This window comes from Oncorhynchus kisutch, linkage group LG1 (assembly GCF_002021735.2).
Source record: "Oncorhynchus kisutch isolate 150728-3 linkage group LG1, Okis_V2, whole genome shotgun sequence".
Classification (NCBI taxonomy): domain Eukaryota; kingdom Metazoa; phylum Chordata; class Actinopteri; order Salmoniformes; family Salmonidae; genus Oncorhynchus; species Oncorhynchus kisutch.
This window is the reverse complement of record NC_034174.2, coordinates 33,556,914-33,574,378: the sequence shown is the minus strand read 5'-3', so window position 1 is coordinate 33,574,378 and position 17,465 is coordinate 33,556,914. Positions and strand designations below refer to the sequence as shown.

General features: G+C 43.5%; 1 protein-coding gene across 3 annotated transcripts; it reads right to left on the bottom strand.

Moving 5' to 3' along the window:
- Positions 1 to 456: 456 nt before the first annotated feature.
- On the bottom strand, positions 457 to 15,438 carry smarcc2 (SWI/SNF related BAF chromatin remodeling complex subunit C2). Of its 3 annotated transcripts, none has more exons than XM_020466104.2 (25): positions 15,310 to 15,438; positions 14,355 to 14,474; positions 14,150 to 14,235; positions 13,846 to 13,927; positions 13,657 to 13,749; positions 12,937 to 13,006; positions 12,707 to 12,776; positions 11,557 to 11,632; positions 10,932 to 11,185; positions 10,669 to 10,793; positions 10,305 to 10,364; positions 9,990 to 10,158; positions 9,829 to 9,900; positions 9,546 to 9,659; positions 9,275 to 9,428; positions 9,059 to 9,178; positions 8,888 to 8,950; positions 8,436 to 8,694; positions 8,010 to 8,171; positions 7,796 to 7,857; positions 7,517 to 7,643; positions 7,226 to 7,389; positions 5,986 to 6,120; positions 5,489 to 5,867; positions 457 to 4,884 (listed from the first exon to the last, which is right to left on the bottom strand). In XM_020466104.2, exons 1-25 carry the CDS (start codon positions 15,418 to 15,420, stop codon positions 4,820 to 4,822), a joined length of 3,192 nt encoding a protein of 1,063 aa, XP_020321693.2. In that variant the 5' UTR covers positions 15,421 to 15,438; the 3' UTR covers positions 457 to 4,819. The 3 variants fall into 3 exon arrangements, with proteins under 3 accessions (XP_020321693.2, XP_031677719.1, XP_031677758.1); XM_031821859.1 differs by having other exon boundaries at positions 10,938 to 11,185; positions 15,310 to 15,434; XM_031821898.1 differs by having other exon boundaries at positions 13,846 to 13,921; positions 15,310 to 15,434.
- Between the last annotated feature and the right edge of the window lie 2,027 nt (positions 15,439 to 17,465).

Below are 17,465 nucleotides of genomic sequence, written 5' to 3'. Positions count from 1 at the left end.
CACCCCATTGAAAACCTGTGGTTTGAATTGAAGAGGGCAGTCCATAAGCACAGACGAAGGATATCAAGGATCTGGAAAGATGCTGTATAGAGGAATGGTCTAAGATTTATCCCAATGTGTTTTCCAATCTCAAACATAAAAAAAAAAAGGCACAGTGCTGTTATCCTTGTAGGGTGATGTATTGAAAACAGGTGACAATAATTTTGACCCCTGACTTTAAAAAATATATATATTACTTGTTAAAGGTCCAATGCAGCGGTTTCTAACTCGATATCAAATCATTTATGGGTAACAATAAAGTACCTTACTGTGATTGTTTTCAATTAAATGGTCAAAAGGAAACCAATAGCTTCTTAGCTAAGAGCAATTTCTCAAGCAAGAATTTTGCAAGTGTAACAGATGTAGTAGTAACTCTCTTGCGTTATGTATTTAAAGAAAGGACTGGCCAGCCAGCGATCCCAGTTGATGGTGTTTATTCTGACGATAAAACACGTAGAAACACAGATGTACAGGACAACAGTATGTTGATGGCAGTATATTTGTGATTCGTCGCTTGCATGTCAATATCAGACGGGGTATTTTGTAAACATAACAATGACAAAAATAGTACAAAATACAATAAATGTAAGTGTCTGACGATAGACAAAAGGAAGCACATTAGATGTGCAGGACAACAGTATGTTGATGGTTGTAGATTCGTAATTCATCTGTTGGCATGGAAATAACTCAATTAGCAGGGAGCTAATGTGACCATTAGAATTAGAGCATGCTAGCTAACTCGCGCAATTACGTACAAAAGCACATGCCAGAATGCCCCCATTATCTAACAGGTACCGTGCACATATACACCGAGTATACAACATATTAGGAATACCTGCTCTTTCCATGACAGACTGACCAGGTGAATCCAGGTGAAAGCTATAATCCCTTATTGATGTCACTTGTTAAATCCACTTCGATCAGTGTAGATGAAGGTGAGGAGACAGGTTAAACAAGGATTTTAAATCGAGACAATTGAGATATGGATTGTGCATATGTGCCATTCAGAGGGTGAATGGGCAAGACAAAATATTTAAGTGTCTTTGAACAGGGTATGGTAGTAGGTGCCAGGTACACCGGTTTAAATGTTTCAATAACTGCAATGCTGCAGGGTTTTTCACACAACAGTTTCCCATGTGTATCAATGATGGCCTACCACCAAAAAGACATCCAGACAACTTGACACAACTGTGAGAAGCATTGGGAGTCAACATGGGCCAACATCCCTGTAGAACGCTTCCAACGAATTTAGGCTGTTTTGAGGGCAAGGGGGTGCAACTCAATAGGAAGGTGTTCCTAAAGTTTGGTATACTCAGTGTATATACATCAGGACATGTACAAAGTGAACTCGTACACGTTGTACATTTGAAAATAGAACGCATTATTTCAGAACGTGAGCTCCTGCTTGCATGTTAATATCAGACTGGGAAGAATTGATATTCATGATCTATCTCCCCCTATCTGCAAGCGTTACGAATGGCATAACATTTTATTGATATGTAAATTCAACCAACCAATAAGAATACATAAACATCGAAAACATAGTTCTGCAGTGGCAAGTGGAAACATAACCAACATTGTTACACTAGGACTGTCTGGGAGTGGTCTGAGCTGGGAGGGGAAAACTGAAAGCTAGCTGTTATTGGCAGAGAGGTTTGGAACTCTCTTTCTTATTGGTCTACAAACGAATTTACCACCTGGGGTTGTCACCAGGCAGTGCAAAACTCCATCCCACCAAAACAGGCTGAAATTTCAGGCGGTCTTTTCAAGCCACTCTTAGACTAAAAGCGCGTTATCACCATTTCCACAGTTTTACATTTTTTTTCCAACATCAATGTGGAAATATATATATAAAACTGAGGTAAAATCAGTTTTGATTGCACAGGGCCTTTAAACAAAATCTCTTTCTTTGAGCAATTGTATTAGTATAAAATAATATAATTAAAAACAAATATATTGCATACAATACAGCTCAGTATTTGAATTATTTCTTTTATACAGTCATTTTTGCTCATCTTTATCCAGGGTGTCAATAATTGCAATCCCCACAGTAGCAACAATGACCAAACTATACACGTCACGTCATCTTCATTTATTTGACTCCCCCCCCCCCAAAAAAAAAAAAAATTAAGTAAAACCTTCGCATATATATATATTTTAATTCAATACGAACGGCAGAGCAACTGTTGACACTCATTTGGCAAGAGTTTGACTGAGGAAAGGTTCATTTCTACTGTATAATCAATGCAATCATTGCTATCGTTAGCAATCATGAAAAACAAACAGAAACAAGAAACTGAACATACACACGTATTTCATATCACGAAATCCACACAATGCAATAACAGAGACCGAAGCAGTCCATCCATGGTCACAACTGTAGTGAAGTTTCTAACACTGGCTATCTGGACACAAGTTGTATTATCAGAGTATATGTACGACACTGTCAGAGGAGAGGGTTTGTGTAATGTGTTGCTGTGTCATCATTTTCTACTTCTGTATGAGAACAATGATCATCCCAATTCCTCAGCCTTTGTAACAATTCAAAAACAATGGCACAAGGGGGTTAGATGGAACTGAACTGAAGGAACAGTGGGGAAAACACACCCATGCTCACAGTCACACTGATTGAAAGGTCATGGAGGCCTATCAGGATCGCGCACATGACAATGAGGGAGGGGATTGGAGGTTACATAGATAATAAAATACAGCAATAAAATGCTAACAATAATATCAAAGAAACAAAAATGGAAAACCTGACAGTCAAATATTATAAAAATAGATAGGATACATAGAGAAGATATTGTTTACAGATATTAAAGGACACAATTCTCCTCTGTAAGCTGAACTGACTTCTCAGATTCCTTGATTTAGAAAGTTATTTTGTAACATTAAAGCCACTTCCATCACATACTAACAGCTTCATGCGAGTTGGACAGGTTATTGGAAAACACAAAACAAACTATAAAGATCAGTGGATTTCCAAATGTCCACATCCCACAAACTCATATGGAGAAAATTGCAAACCTAAAAAAATGAACAGAGTTGTGATGGTGATACCTGCTATCTTTGAAGTTGCCAATAAGGTTCTTCCGGAGCTATATCCAGTCATTGTTTTAGAGTATAATCTCTACAATGGTATGATTCACTGATACTGACTAGCCATAGTGGACATACTGACAAACACCATGTTATTTGTGCAGTTACTGCTAGGCTTATGATTATGCTCTGCTCTGAGCATGTGCAACTGTTTCAGAAGTGCTTCAGATGTTAAACTTAAAAAACAAAGGGCTCTGTTCAATCTGTATTGCTGAAGTGTTACAGATTGTGCGATAGCAATGTAAAGGTAATTTCTGATTGAGCTGACATATGCAGTGTTTACTGTGAATGCAGTCTCCGCTAAAATTGCCTTTACATTTCAATCACACTGTAACGCTAAACTTTTGCTATATGGATTGAATTGAGCCCAAAATAGAGTTCAAATAAGGCCTTTTAGGACATTGTGTCCTAGAGGACACTGACTCTGGGGGTGTGGCCCTTCATCAATACTTTAAGTGGTTTCTAATGCTCAGTCATGGAGGGATTTTCTGTTCCAATTGGAATGAAACATTCGTAACAGAAAATCCAGTTTACAGTACATAGTCTTAATAACAAATGGCAGTAGGGCAAGATGAGACGGTTTCCACGTGGAATACATATCATTACAAAAGAGTAAAACCATTCGTTCATTCTTTTTCATTTCTCTAACACATACTTTGTTTCAGTTTACGATACATCTAACCAACAGACCAACCCCAATGCTCTATAACAGCACATTCACACACATAGGGCAACAAGCAGCCAAACCAATGAAATAAGGTGACCTAGAACTGAGAATCTCATATTTGGAAACTATGACGTCGTAGTAAAAGTTCAAAACAAGAGAGCAGCTAAGTGCTGCAGGTCAATTGAGTTAGGGCTCTATTCAATCTGTATTGCTGAAGTGTTACAGATTGTGCAATAGCAATGTAAAGGTCATTTCCAGATTGAGCTGACATATGCAGTGTTTACTGTGAATGCAGTCTCCCCTAACATTGCCTTTACATTTAAATCACGCTGTAACGCTGAACTTCTGCAACGCCTATTGAATAGAGCCATTAATAATGCTTCATGTCTCTAGATATGGCCACCGGGGAAACATCTTTTCAAAGTGCAAATCTTTTTTTTCTCTTTTATAAATTCCTACCAGGGGTACCGTGGGTGAATAGGTAGGTAGGTACCTCTGGGAACATGGTAGGACATCTGACTACAGTAAACTATAACAGGAAACGAAAGCACCAAAGCACCACTGGTCAAAGGACTGCTCATACAAGAGCCTTTAAGTTCTCTTCATATCCTCAGGTCAAGTGGTGTATTTACATGACCATACTCTCTTGGTTTAACCTTGGGCTCTGATGTGAAAGGTGAAAGTCATTAGGCAACTTATGTCTGAAAAAATGCCTGGGGGACTGTTAGTTTGAAAACCGATAAAGTTCTTCATTGGTATTTTCTTGTTTAGTTGAGGGGGATCTTTATATTCACTCTGGTAAGGTAAGGTAGACTTCAGTGAAATGTTTTTGTTTTGCTTTTCTTTCTCATGTAAATCGTTCAAAATGTTAAACATGATCAAAGTTTGTTATATGTCCTTCAGTTTGACTTCTTCATTTTTAGATTAAACAGGCAGGATTCATAGGTACAAAGTGGTCAATGTCATTCAGTTTGCCAGGACCCTTTCTCTCACTCTCTTCTTCCCTCTCTCTTTTCACTGTGGAGGGGGAACTGGGGCTGAGGAGTGGTGTGTATCCTCAGGTAGAGGGGCACTAGGCTCTGGGTTCAAGAAAAGAGAATAACACACACACACACAGCAAAAACAATAAGTCACAGTAAAGTTCAAGTTGATTCCAGTGGCTCATGTGGTTATTATTATTTCTATTTAACCCCTTTTTCTCCCCAACTTTGTGGTATCCAAATGGTATTTACAGTCTTGTCTCATCTCTGCAACTCCCATACAGACTCGGGAGAGGCGAAGGTCGAGAGCCGTGCGTCCCCCGAAACACGACCCCGCCAAGCAGCACTGCTTCTTGACACAATACTCGCCTAACACGGAAGCCAGCCGCACCAACGTGTCGGAGGAAACACTGTACACCTGGCGACCGTGTCAGGCGCGTTGCGCCCAGCCTACCACCGGAGTTGCTAAAGCGCGATGGGACAAGGACAACCCGGCCGGCCAAACCCTCCCCTAACCCGGACGACGCTGGGCCAATTGTGCACCGCTTGATGGGTCTCCCGGTTGAGGCCGGCTGCGAAACAGCCTGGGATCGAAACAGGATGACGCAACTAGCACTGCGATGCGGTAGGCCCACGTGATTACTTTTGTACAGTATTAGCTAAATACTGAATTCACAGTACGATAACACAAAGTGTGACTCACCGTGGAGTGTTGGGGTGGTGCTGGAGTGGGCCGTGGGGGGCTGGCCTGGCGGGCGGGGAGGTGAGGTGTGAGGACCACTGGGGGGCGGCTGGGGCTCAGCAGGCTGGGCAGAGGAAGGGATGGAGGTGGTAGGGGGTGCTGGGCTGGGAGCTGGCTGTGGTGCAGGGGTACTGAGGGTTGGCTGGGACTGGGTGGCTGAGGGGCCCTGGGGTGGGGGTGGGGGGCCAGTGGGGGCCGGGGCGGAGTGTGGGCCTCCAGTCTGGCTGTGCTGCTGGATCTGTTGGAAGTGCTGCTGACGCGCCCTCATCTCTGCATATTTCAGCTGCTCCATGTGGAACGACTGACGGTCTGCCAGCAGCTGCTGCCTCTGGTACTCCAACTACACACACACACACAAAGAGTAAGAACATGTATATGCACACTCCAACCAACAAAGCAAAACAAAAAATTATACTTAAACTACATCCCCCTTAACCCTTCACTTCTCCTTGACTCACCGCCTCCCTCTCTCGGTCCATGATGGTCTCCAGCTCTTCAAAGTGTCTAAGTTTGATCTCCAGCTTCTTCATCTGAGTCTCCACCAGCAGAGCCACCAGAGACTTGATCTTCCTCTCCTCCACAGCAGCCAGGTGCTATGGAGAGAGAAACACCGAGAAGGATGGAGGGGGAGACAGAAATGGAGACACAGGGGAGAGAAAATGTATAGGGGAGATCGAGAAAGAGAGAGAAGTATGGATGTGAGTCATCTTTTCATGTGAAATGGCACAGACATATTGAACAATCCCTGGTTGATAATCAGTATGAGAAACAGATAGGGTCAGATATGATTTAACCCCTGGGGGTTGGCTAGGAGAGCTGATCTAGGATCAAGTGCATCCTAATGTAATCTGGAATGAATTGCAAAAATATCTGAAGCTGGAGACTTATATTTCCCTCACTAACTTTAAACATCAGCTATCTGAGCAGCTAACCAACCGATCTGTTAATAGCCCACCCAATCTACCTACCTCATCCCCATATTGTTTTTATTTATTTTTTGCTCTTTTGCAAACCAGTATTTCTACTTGCACATCATCATCTGCACATCTATCACTCCAGTGTTAATTTTCTAAATTGTAATGACTTGCTACTATGGCCTATTTATTGCCTTACCTCCTCATGCCATTTGCACACTGTATATAGACTTTCTTTTTTCTATTGTATTATTGACTGTATGCTTGCTTATTCCATGTGTAACTCTGTGTTATTGTTTGTGTCGCACTGCTTTGCTTTATCTTGGCCAGGTCGCAGTTGTAAATGAGAACTTGTTCTCAACTAGCCTACCTGGTTAAATAAAGGTGAAAAAAATAATAATCTTATTCATTATGATCCCAAAGGCAAAACTGACCCTACAGATGTAGGATCTTAATTTCAGCCAGTTTGCTACAGCAGGAAATGAATCCTGCAGCAACAACAAATGTGATTATAATTAATGGACCTTTTTTGTAGGGGTTGATGCATTTTTCTTTAGGGCAAATCAAGTCTGACATTTTAAAGTGGGAATTACAAACTTTAGAAGCCTTTTTAAACCTTAAACACACTGCTGTGCAAGAAAATCCTCAGCAGCAAAATAGTGATCAAATTAAGATCCTACACCTGTAGATCAGCACTCCTACTCTGAGAAGTTTGATAAATACAGCCCCTCATCCTAGATCTGTGATTAGGGGGATCATGCTAAACACGGGTCAGAGGTCAGACCTTGGCTTTGACGGCAGCAGCAGCCAGGGCAGAGGCAGCAGCGGTAGCCAGGTTCCCCTCTCCCACATCCCGCTCCACCTTAGCCTTCCTCTCTCCCTCACTCTCTCCTTCTCTCTGGCTCTCCTCCGAGCACTCCTTCCCTTCCTTATCCTTCTCTCCATCACCTAATGCAGAGAGGAAAACATAGAAGTCACGCATAATTAAGTGTCTGTAAAAAACAAGAGACAGAGTTGACTATTTTACAAAGTTTACAGAGATACATTCAAATTCAGTCACAGACATAAACATTACCCATCTCCGAGTCGGTCTTCTCAGCCTCTTGCTCTCCCTCTCCTTCTCCCTCTCTTCCTCTCTCCTCCTCCTTCTTCCCGTTTTCTCCTTGCTTCTCCCCCTCTTCCATGGCTCCCTCTTTGTTCTCCTGTTATCACCATGGGGGCGGGGACAAGGACAATGGTCAACACATGAGTATAAATCATCACAACCTAGACAATTCAGACCCAGACCGTAGCTGGTTTCAGAAGACTCGACCACATAAACACAAGTAAAGTAGAAGTCCTAAAGACACCATACCTTGGTCTCCCTCTTCTCTTCACTGGATTGGCTGTCACTTTTACTCTCCTCACTGCTCTCTTCTGGAGGCAGAGAAAAGACAGATGAGTTGTCAGCAAGCCTAGTGTCCTAAGTGCACCCCACCGGAAACTCATTTCTCTTCATTGACATACAATACATGGAAATATGACCAAAGACAACTATAGTTTTAGATAATAGTAGATGGAAGCTGCACCAGGTTTTTCTCCCTCCTCCAGGCTGGTGCCTGCGATGCCGCTGCCTTCCAGGCCGTAGAGGGGGTCCTGTCTGCCACTGGTCCGCGCCGCCTCTTCCACCCTCCTCACATGGGCCTCCACCAGTGCTGCTGGGACCTCCTCCTTCATACGGGAAAACTCCTCTGAGAGAGAGAGAGGGGGGAGGGAGGGAGGAAGGAAAGAGAGATAATGAACGGTGGTAAAAGAAGCAGGGAGATGGTTCTGAACCGTTGAAGGCTACACCAAATACACACGCCACCTCTAAAAAGTATCTCTTGAGAAAAAAAAGATCCAAAACTTCCAAGACACTTCCTGGTAAATAAAGGTTAGCTAAACAGCTCTGACACAAATCAGGCCAGCCTGTACTCTGTGTGATCCAACGGTTATTTAGTGAGTTGACCTCTCACCCAGGGCAGATTTGGCGGCTGCGGAGGCCACGCGGGGGTCCACCACGGAGGCCAGGAAGGCCACGGTGCTCATGACGGGGTTGCCTGCCTGGCTGAAGGGGACGGGCTGGTAGGCCAGGGGGCCCAGGGACGAGGACGTGTCCTCCAGGTATGGGTCCTCGATGGGCAGACGCAGGAAGTGCAGGATACACTCGTCCTGGGTACGTGAGCCCACGTGCTCCGACACCTTGTTCCAGTCATCCTTGTACATCTCTAGACCCTGAGAGGAGAGGGGAGAGGATATGATTGATATTAATAAGGATGTTATATTAAGCCCTAGGTTACATTTTCAGATAAGTTATTTGTGTGTTTTTGTTGTCGATCCTCTCAACAGTTTCAAGGTTATTTGGATTTAATGGGCATTCTATTGAATGGTAATACAGTGGATGAGACAGAGCTGTGCTGTTATTTACCTCTAGCAGCAGTAGTGTCTCCTGTTCGGTCCAGTCTCGCATGGCGCTGGCAGCAGTCTTACTCTGCAGACAGGAAGAAGTAGCATCCCCGTAACACACCTCACTACTCTTTACAGATAGCTACACAGTGCACTATGATCCTCATCAGTCCTGCAGTGTTGTGAGCCATACCTTAGGAGGCCCAGTCTTCTTACTGTACATGTCTGTCCTCAGGCCAAAGTTCTGCAGGTCGGCTGGCTGCTTCTCCTTCACCTTGTCTGGGAAGGACAGAATCTGCTGGGCCGCCGGAGTCTGGAGGGGACAGAGAGAAGTGGAGTGACGCTACAGTCAAATAGAGGTATCTAGAACCAAAATATAGAAACAACCTGTCTGTGTGTGTCTGTGTACCTGAGAGGCCTTGGGCTGCAGGGGCACCAGGCTGGAGGGGGTGTCAGCCAGGACGTGGAAGTGGGAGGTGGGCGGGGGGCCCATGGGGGTGGGACGGCTCTCTGAGTCCACCTGGTAGTTGATCAGACCCCACTGCTCCAGGAACGCATGCACCCTGAGGAAGAGGAAGAGGAGAGAGGGATAAATGGAGGCGGTAAATATTACTGCATGAAGTAGATGAAAAGACAATGCGACTGTGGTAAATGTCCTGTGTGCACTGAGTCCTCCCGACCTCATGATGGCGCACACGTCTCCGGCCAGGTTCCTACGACAGGCGGTAGAGGTAAGGTACTCCTGCGGGTTCAGCCTGTAAGTGTCTATCATGAAGTTCCTATAGGCCAGGTAACTGTGAAGAGAAAGAGAGACTCTCGTCATTGGTTATGCAGCTAAGTTACTCCAAACTCCAAAGCTGTTGGTCTCTGTATAACACAGAAGAGTGTACATGTGTATTAAGCTAGGCATGTGTAATAATAATAATAATCATAATAACATTATGTTAGCATGTGTTTACTCACATCTCAGGGGTTTTGGATTTGTTCTTGCCGTTGAAAAACTCTGGGAGGGCTCTACGCTCGATAGCATGGACACTGGAAAAGACAGAAAGAGGTCAAACATACATCATTGATCAAACTATCATCGTTGATGGTCGGGAGAGACGCGTAGATGTGTAGCCTACCTGTTGTAGTCGAACCAGGCAGCATAGCTGGGGATAATGATGTGGTGGGTCTGCTCGGTCACGTTGTCCTCATGAAGGTCCGACCCTTTCACCGGCTCTCCCTTCACACTCGGAGAGCCCTCCTCCTCCTCCTTTCCTGCAGTTTCCATGGATTCATCCTCTTGCTCATCTGTTCAAGAGATAAAAGAAGAGAGTGAAAATACAGATCAGGGGACAGATAAAGGATGGAGAAAGCTCAAATATTGTAAAATGTGATCTCAACCTGCAGACAGTGTATATACACTGAGAACTTATTAAGTTGTTCAGGGAACTCACCCAGGTCTGTCATGGTACCTCCCTTTACTGGTGTTGACTCAGAGTCTTTCTTAGTGTTGGCTACACACACACACAGACAGAGAGAGGTATGGGGGGAGAAAGAGGTGTATGGGGGGTGAAAGAGAGAGAGAAAGAAAGGGGTATGGAGGGGAGAGAGAGAAAAAGAGTGAGAGAGAGAGAAGGGTGTGGGGGGAGAGAGTTGCATTTCCTGTGATACAACACTTCAGTTCAACCCCTGACTTTGTCACAATGATGATGAATACTAACGTTTCAACCAATGTAAATATCAGGAGGACAAGCCAATTGGCTGAGTCTAAATCTTAGATATATATATATATACACACACGTGTGTGAGCATGTGTACCTGTCTTAGGTAGGGTGACCTCCTCCACTGCAGGTACAGGTGATGGTTCATCCAGATCTTTAGTCAGATCCTCCGGCTCCTCCTCTCTCTGGCCTCGCTTAGACTTAGTGTACGGGGTGGTGGGCCTACACACACACACACACACAAAGTTAGTCATTATGTATATATCATTTTAAGGCTTATATTTCTTAGTCATTGTGTATTTCAGGAATCTACAGATCTCCCAATGTATTACACAGTAGTAAACAAAGGGTAACACACACCCACACCCTTTCTTTGTGTTCTTCTTCTTGCTCTCCTGGGGTGGTGGGGTGGGCGAAGGGGAGGGCGAGCGCTTCCTCTTCTTGGCACTTCCGGGCTTCTTGTCACGACGCTCGTCCCCTGGGGTGGTGACCTCATCCGTTAGGGTCTTGGCTGAGATTCTCTTCCTCTTGGGGCCCCCCTCCCCCACCTCATAGTCCTCCTCATTCATCCACTCATTAAACTGGTCAAGGTCCAGGATCCACTTGGCATGGACCTGAAGACACAGTTTATATGGTATTCATTTAATGTAGTAAAATGTTATATATTGGCTATAAAAAACACAAACAGAGAGGAGGGAGAAAGAGCAAGAGAAAAATAGAAACTTAAAGAGAGGGGAAGAGAGAGGATGTGTCCGAAACCTGTCTTGCCTACTACTTACTAAAACAACATTCTGTGTACTCAATGTACTACATACTATTTAGAACATACTGTTTAGTGAAAATGTATGCAGTAAGCCACAGATATCAACAGACAATGTGTCATCTAATGCGCAATTGCATTGTGGTACAGCCCCGTCCCCTTATCTGACTATCAGCTCACACAGAAAGACACAGAAAGAGAAGAAGGAAGGATGTGTGTGCCGACCTTCCTGGGTTTCTCTGGGCTGGGCGCTTCTTCCACAGCAGCCTCCACCTCACTGGCTGAGATCCAGGTGTCATAGCTGAGCAGCAGGGGACAGAGGTCAGAGGTTAGACTAGACTAATGTTTCTAGTGCACCACATATCAACACATGGTGCTATAACACAGGCTGAGAAAACAGTGTGAAGCTCAAATAGAAAGGAGATGTGGGTATGGGATAGAGAAAATGGTCAAGGAGATGTGGGTATGGGATAGAGAAAATGGTCAAGGAGATGTGGGTATGGGATAGAGAAAATGGTAAAGGAGATGTGGGTATGGGCTAGAGAAAATGGTAAAGGAGATGTGGGTATGGGATAGAGAAAATGGAAAAGGAGATGTGGGTATGGGATAGAGAAAATGGAAAAGGAGATGTGGGTATGGGATAGAGAAAATGGCAGTGTACTTTCAATGTGTCTGCACCCCAAATTGTGACATTTAAGACACATGGTGCCATGCGGCCAGCAGAACACCACCTGCATCCCACTGCTGGCTTGCTTTTGAAGCTAAGCAGGGTTGGTCCTGGATGGCAGACCAGATGCTGCTGGAAGTGGTGTTGGAGGACCAGTAGGGGTAACTCTTCTCTCTATTCTTAAGATCGAATCCCAATGCCCAAGGGCAGTGAAAGGGACACTGCCCTGCGTAGAGTGCTGTCTTTCGGATTGGATGGGATGTTTAATGGGTGTCCTGACTCTTTCTGGTCATTAAAGGTCTCATTATCGTATGAGTAGGGGTGTTAACCCTGGTGTCCTTGCAGAATTCCCAACCTGGCCCCATTTCCATCATGGCCACTTAATCATCTCCCTCATTCCTAGTTGGCATATATCACTCCTCACCATGCTAGCTGTTGTATGATGAGCGTTCTGGCACAAAATGGTTGCCATGCATCACCCAGGTGGGTGCTGAACATGTGGTGGATGAGGTGTGTTTCCCCCTTACTGTGTAAAGTGCTTTGAGTACCAATGTAGAAAGGCGCTATATAAATCCAATCCATCATTATTATTATCATCATCATCATCCTGGGTTTCCATGGTGTTAGAGCACCCTGTTCTGCACAAGGCTTTATCCGAAGGTTGTGTTGACGTTGTCAGGCTGAGGCCCCAATATGGACAGTCCCTACCTGTCAGGATAGTATCCCCAGTGGAGCAGCACCTGCTTGTCTCTCTTCATTACCAGACGCACCCACTCCTCTGAACCAATGGGGTAGGGGAGAGGAAGAGAGAAAAATGTCTCTATGATCAATCCATTAGTCTAGTTAGCTAATAGACCAATTCACTTTCCAGGCATACATTCAGAACAAACATTCTGGCCACCAGATAACGTTTGATCCATAATGTTAGACTGACTCACCCTCCTCCAGACTGGCAGGGATGGGAACCACCACATGGGAGCTGGACGTCTTGTCTTCAGTCACTGAGCCCTGCAGGAGACAGCAAACACACTCTGCTTAACTGTGTTGTACTGTATTTTATTATATTGTGCTGTATTGTATTGTTTTGCATGAAGCTGTACTGTATTGTATTGTACTGCATTGTATTGTGCTTTATTGTTTTGTATGACGCTGTACTGTAATGTATTGTGCTGTATTGTACTGTATTGTACTGTATTGTGCTGTATTGTATTGTTTTGTATGAAGCTGTACTGTAATGTATTGTGCTGTATTGTTTTGTACAAAGCTGTACTGCATTGTATTGTACTGTATTGTACTGTATTGTACTGTATTGTGCTGTATTGTATTGTTTTGTATGAAGCTGTACTGTAATGTATTGTGCTGTATTGTTTTGTACAAAGCTGTACTGCATTGTATTGTACTGTATTGTACTGTATTGTACTGTATTGTGCTGTATTGTATTGTTTTGTATGAAGCTGTACTGTAATGTATTGTGCTGTATTATAATGTATTGTTTTGTATGAAGCTGTACTGTAATGCATTGTAATGTATTATTTTGTATGAAGCTGTACCTCCATTGTATTGTACTGTATTGTGCTGTATTGTATTGTTTTGTATGAAGCTGTACTGTATTGTGTACTCATACAGTTTCATCATTAGGTCAGTGAAGACAAGCCTACCTGGTGCCTCTTGATGATGTCCTTCAGTTTCCCCAGTAGCTTGGCCTCAATGTCAGAGCTCAGGTAGATCACTGGTCGACTCAGACAGTTGTTCTGATGGACAGATGCAGAGAAAGAGAGTAAATTCAAAAAAAGAGAGCGACACAGACAAAGAAAATAGTTTTCCAAAGAAGACAAGGGCAGACGGACCTGTACTAGAGATTTCTCGATAGTCATGAACATCTCCACATTGCGGTCCATCCGAGAAGGATTCTGAAAGTCAAACCTGCGCCTGCCATGAAGACAGACAGGAGTCAAAAATCTCACACAACCTCATAAAATATTTCAATAAAAATGCATCATTGTGAAAATGAAAACGTCTCAAGGATCAGTCTATTTGGTTTCATCTTAATCAGAACTTCTCAACCATACAACTTAGTGGGTTAAACTCATTTGAGGGGAGTGTAAGTGTAGTGAGCAAAACAAAATATGCAGGCTAGAATGAAACTCTTACCAGCCCTGATCGCTCTTGAACTTGTAGGCTGCAGCCAGAATGTGGCAGAGAGCCCCACCAGACTTAAAGTCCAGGAAACTCTTCATCTGAACAGAAAGACAGAGGGTCAGATACACTATTAGAACAGTGGAATAGGGGAAGCACAAGAGCAAATTGTGTGTGTGTGTGTGTGCCTGAGCACATGTGTGCGTGCAAGTTCTCTCACCGGCAACCTGGTGAGAGGTGGGTTGCTGACATGTCGTCCGAACACCTCCTCCTGAAACTGCAGCAGCTGGACCACCAGGCTGGACAGAGACTTGTTGGTGGGGGGCTCCGCCTGGATGTACTGAGGGACAAGAGAGAGAGGATTTACATGGAAATATCAGGATAAATATACATTGTAACTATGTTGACATGTTATCCCATATATTCAAGTATGGTGTGAGTGAGTGGGTCTTAGATAGATCTTTGATAGTTGGAACTGTACAATTAACAAAAACAGAGGTAATTTGATGGTCAAAGAAATTATAGGTTCATCTATGTGAATCTTTGTATTCTTTCGGTCTGGCCCAGGTTGAAAATGGTGGGGTTGAGCGCTTGCTCTGAGACAATAGACATGGCTTTTTTGGCAACACTATAATGAGAAAATCCTTCTCCCCATCTGGGGGTAAAAGGAGCCGGACCATGAAAACTCATGGCGCTTATATTGCCCTAAAAGACCATGGAGTGAAATGGGGTGAAAGAGAAAACTGAAGGCGCCGGTAAAAAAAAAAAAAAAACAGTTTAACATCTGGATTTGTGCACTTGCGCTGGCAGGAGTAGGCATCTGCAATCCATGGAATTACCGTTAGCTAGCTAGCCAGCTAGCTAGGTTCCCTCCCCTCCCCGAACAGCAACCCCCAACACAGGCCATTTATTTCCCTCTACTAAATGGGTGTAGAAACATCCACTTAAAACATATCAAGTGTCCATGTCCATCACGCGGCACTTGCCAAGACGTTTCCTCAGCATCCTTTTGTTTCCGTCTCGTGAATGTGTGGATTAAACAACTGGACTATACTGCAACCCATCTCATCACACCCTCACTCGCCTGCCCACTCCTTCTACTGTTAAGATTGCCCTCTTTCATTTATGATCATATGAATGAATGTATTCATTACATTAACAAAATACAGCAGTACCTTTTTATAATTCTTGCCCAACCAAACGCGGACATTGTCGAACTGCGAGACTGTATCAGACGCTTCGAAATATTTTACGTTCGGGCCGCCGTCTTTCTTCCGAACCGCCATCTTTGTCTGCAGAATGTCGACATCGACCGCCGCCCCGTGGTAGAAATATGACATTGCAGCCAATGGGCCCATTAATACCGCTGTAGTTGCAGTAAATGTACTGCAAGCGGTGTTGTTGTATAAAGAAAATTCAGTTTAAAGGGCTTTCACCCAGCCAGCATATATATATATATATATATATATATATATATATATATATATATATATTTACAGTACCAGTCAAAAGTTTGCACACATCTTCTCATTCAAGGGTTTTTCTTTATTTGTACTAGTTTCTACATTGTGAAGACATCAAAACTATGAAATAACACATATGGGAAAATGTAGTAACCAAAAAAGTGTTAGACAAATTAAAATAGATTTGAGATTTTTCAAAGTAGCCACCCTTTACGTTGATGACAACTTTGCACACTCTTGGCATTCTCTCAACCAGCTCGGAATACTTTTCCAACAATCTTGAAGTATTTCACACATTTGCTGAGCACTTGTTAGCTGCTTTTCCTTCACTCTGCAGTCCAACTCATCCCAAATCATCTCAATTGGGTTGAGGTCGGGTGATTGTGGAGGCTAGGTCATCTGATGCAGCACTCCATCACTCTCCTTGGTCAAATAGCCCTTACACAGCCTTGAGGTGTGTTTGGGTCATTGTCCTGTTGAAAAACAAATGATAGTCCCACTAAGCGCAAACCAGATGGGATGGTGCAAAGCTGCAGAATGCTGTGTAGCCATGCTGGTTAGTGTGCCTTGCATTCTAAATAAATCCCTCACACTGTCACCAGCAAAGATCATCTGTTCACCTATTCTGCGTCTCAGAAAGACACAGCGGTTGGAACCAAAAATCTCAAATTTGGACTCATCAGACCAAAGGACAATTTCCAACGGTCTAATATCCTTTGCTTGTGTTTCTTGGCCCAAGCAAGTCTCTTCTTAGTATTGGTGTCCTTTAGTAGTGGTTTCTTTGCAGAAATTCGACCATGAAGGCCTAACTCACACAGTCTCCTCTGAACAGTTGATGTTGAGATGTGTCTGTTACTTGAACTCTGTGAAGCATTTATTTGGGCTGCAATCTGAGGCTGGTAAATCTAATGAACTTCTCCTCTGCAGCAGAGGTAACGCTGGGTCTTCCTTTCCTGTGGCGGTCCTCATGAGAGCCAGTTTCATCATCGTGCTTGATGGTTTTTGCGACTGCACTTGAAGAAACTTTCAAAGTTCTTGACATGTTCCAGACTGAGTGATCGTCATGTCTCTCTAGGGGATCGGTGTCCCTCCTGCAAGACGGTTGAGCTAATGTAGGCTAATGTGATTAACATGAGGTTGTAAGTAACAAATACAATTCCCAGACATGTCTGATATGGGCAGAAAGCTTAAATTATTGTTAATCTAACTGCACTGTCCAATGTACAGTAGCTATTACAGTGAAAGAATGCCATGCTATGGTTTGAGGAGAGTGCACAATTATGAACTTTAAAATGTATTATTAGTATACCAATTAGGCACATTTGGGCAGTCTTGATAGAACATTTTGAACAGAAGGCAATGGTTCATTGGATCAGTCTAAAACTTTGCACATACACTGCTGCCATCTAGTGGCCAAAATCAAAATTGCGCCTGGGCTGGAATAATACGTTATTGCCCTTCTCTTGCATTTCAAAGATGGCAAAATATATATATATATATTTATATATATATATCTTTTACCAGATCTAATGTATTATATTATCCTACATTTATTTCACATTTCCACAAACTTCAAAGTGTTTCCTTTCAAATGGTATCAAGAATACGCATATCCTTGTTTCAGGTCCTGAGCTACAGGCAGTTGGATTTGGGTATGTCATTTTAGGCGAAAACTGAAAAAAAGGGTTGGATCCTTAAAAGGATAAAGTAATGATGGACTGTCGTTTCTTCTTGCTTATTTGAGCTGTTCGTGCTATAATATAGACTTGGTCTTTTACCAAATAGGGCTATCTTCTGTATACCACCCCTACCTTGGCACAACACAACTGATTGGCTCAAACACATTTAAGAAGGAAAGAAATTCCACA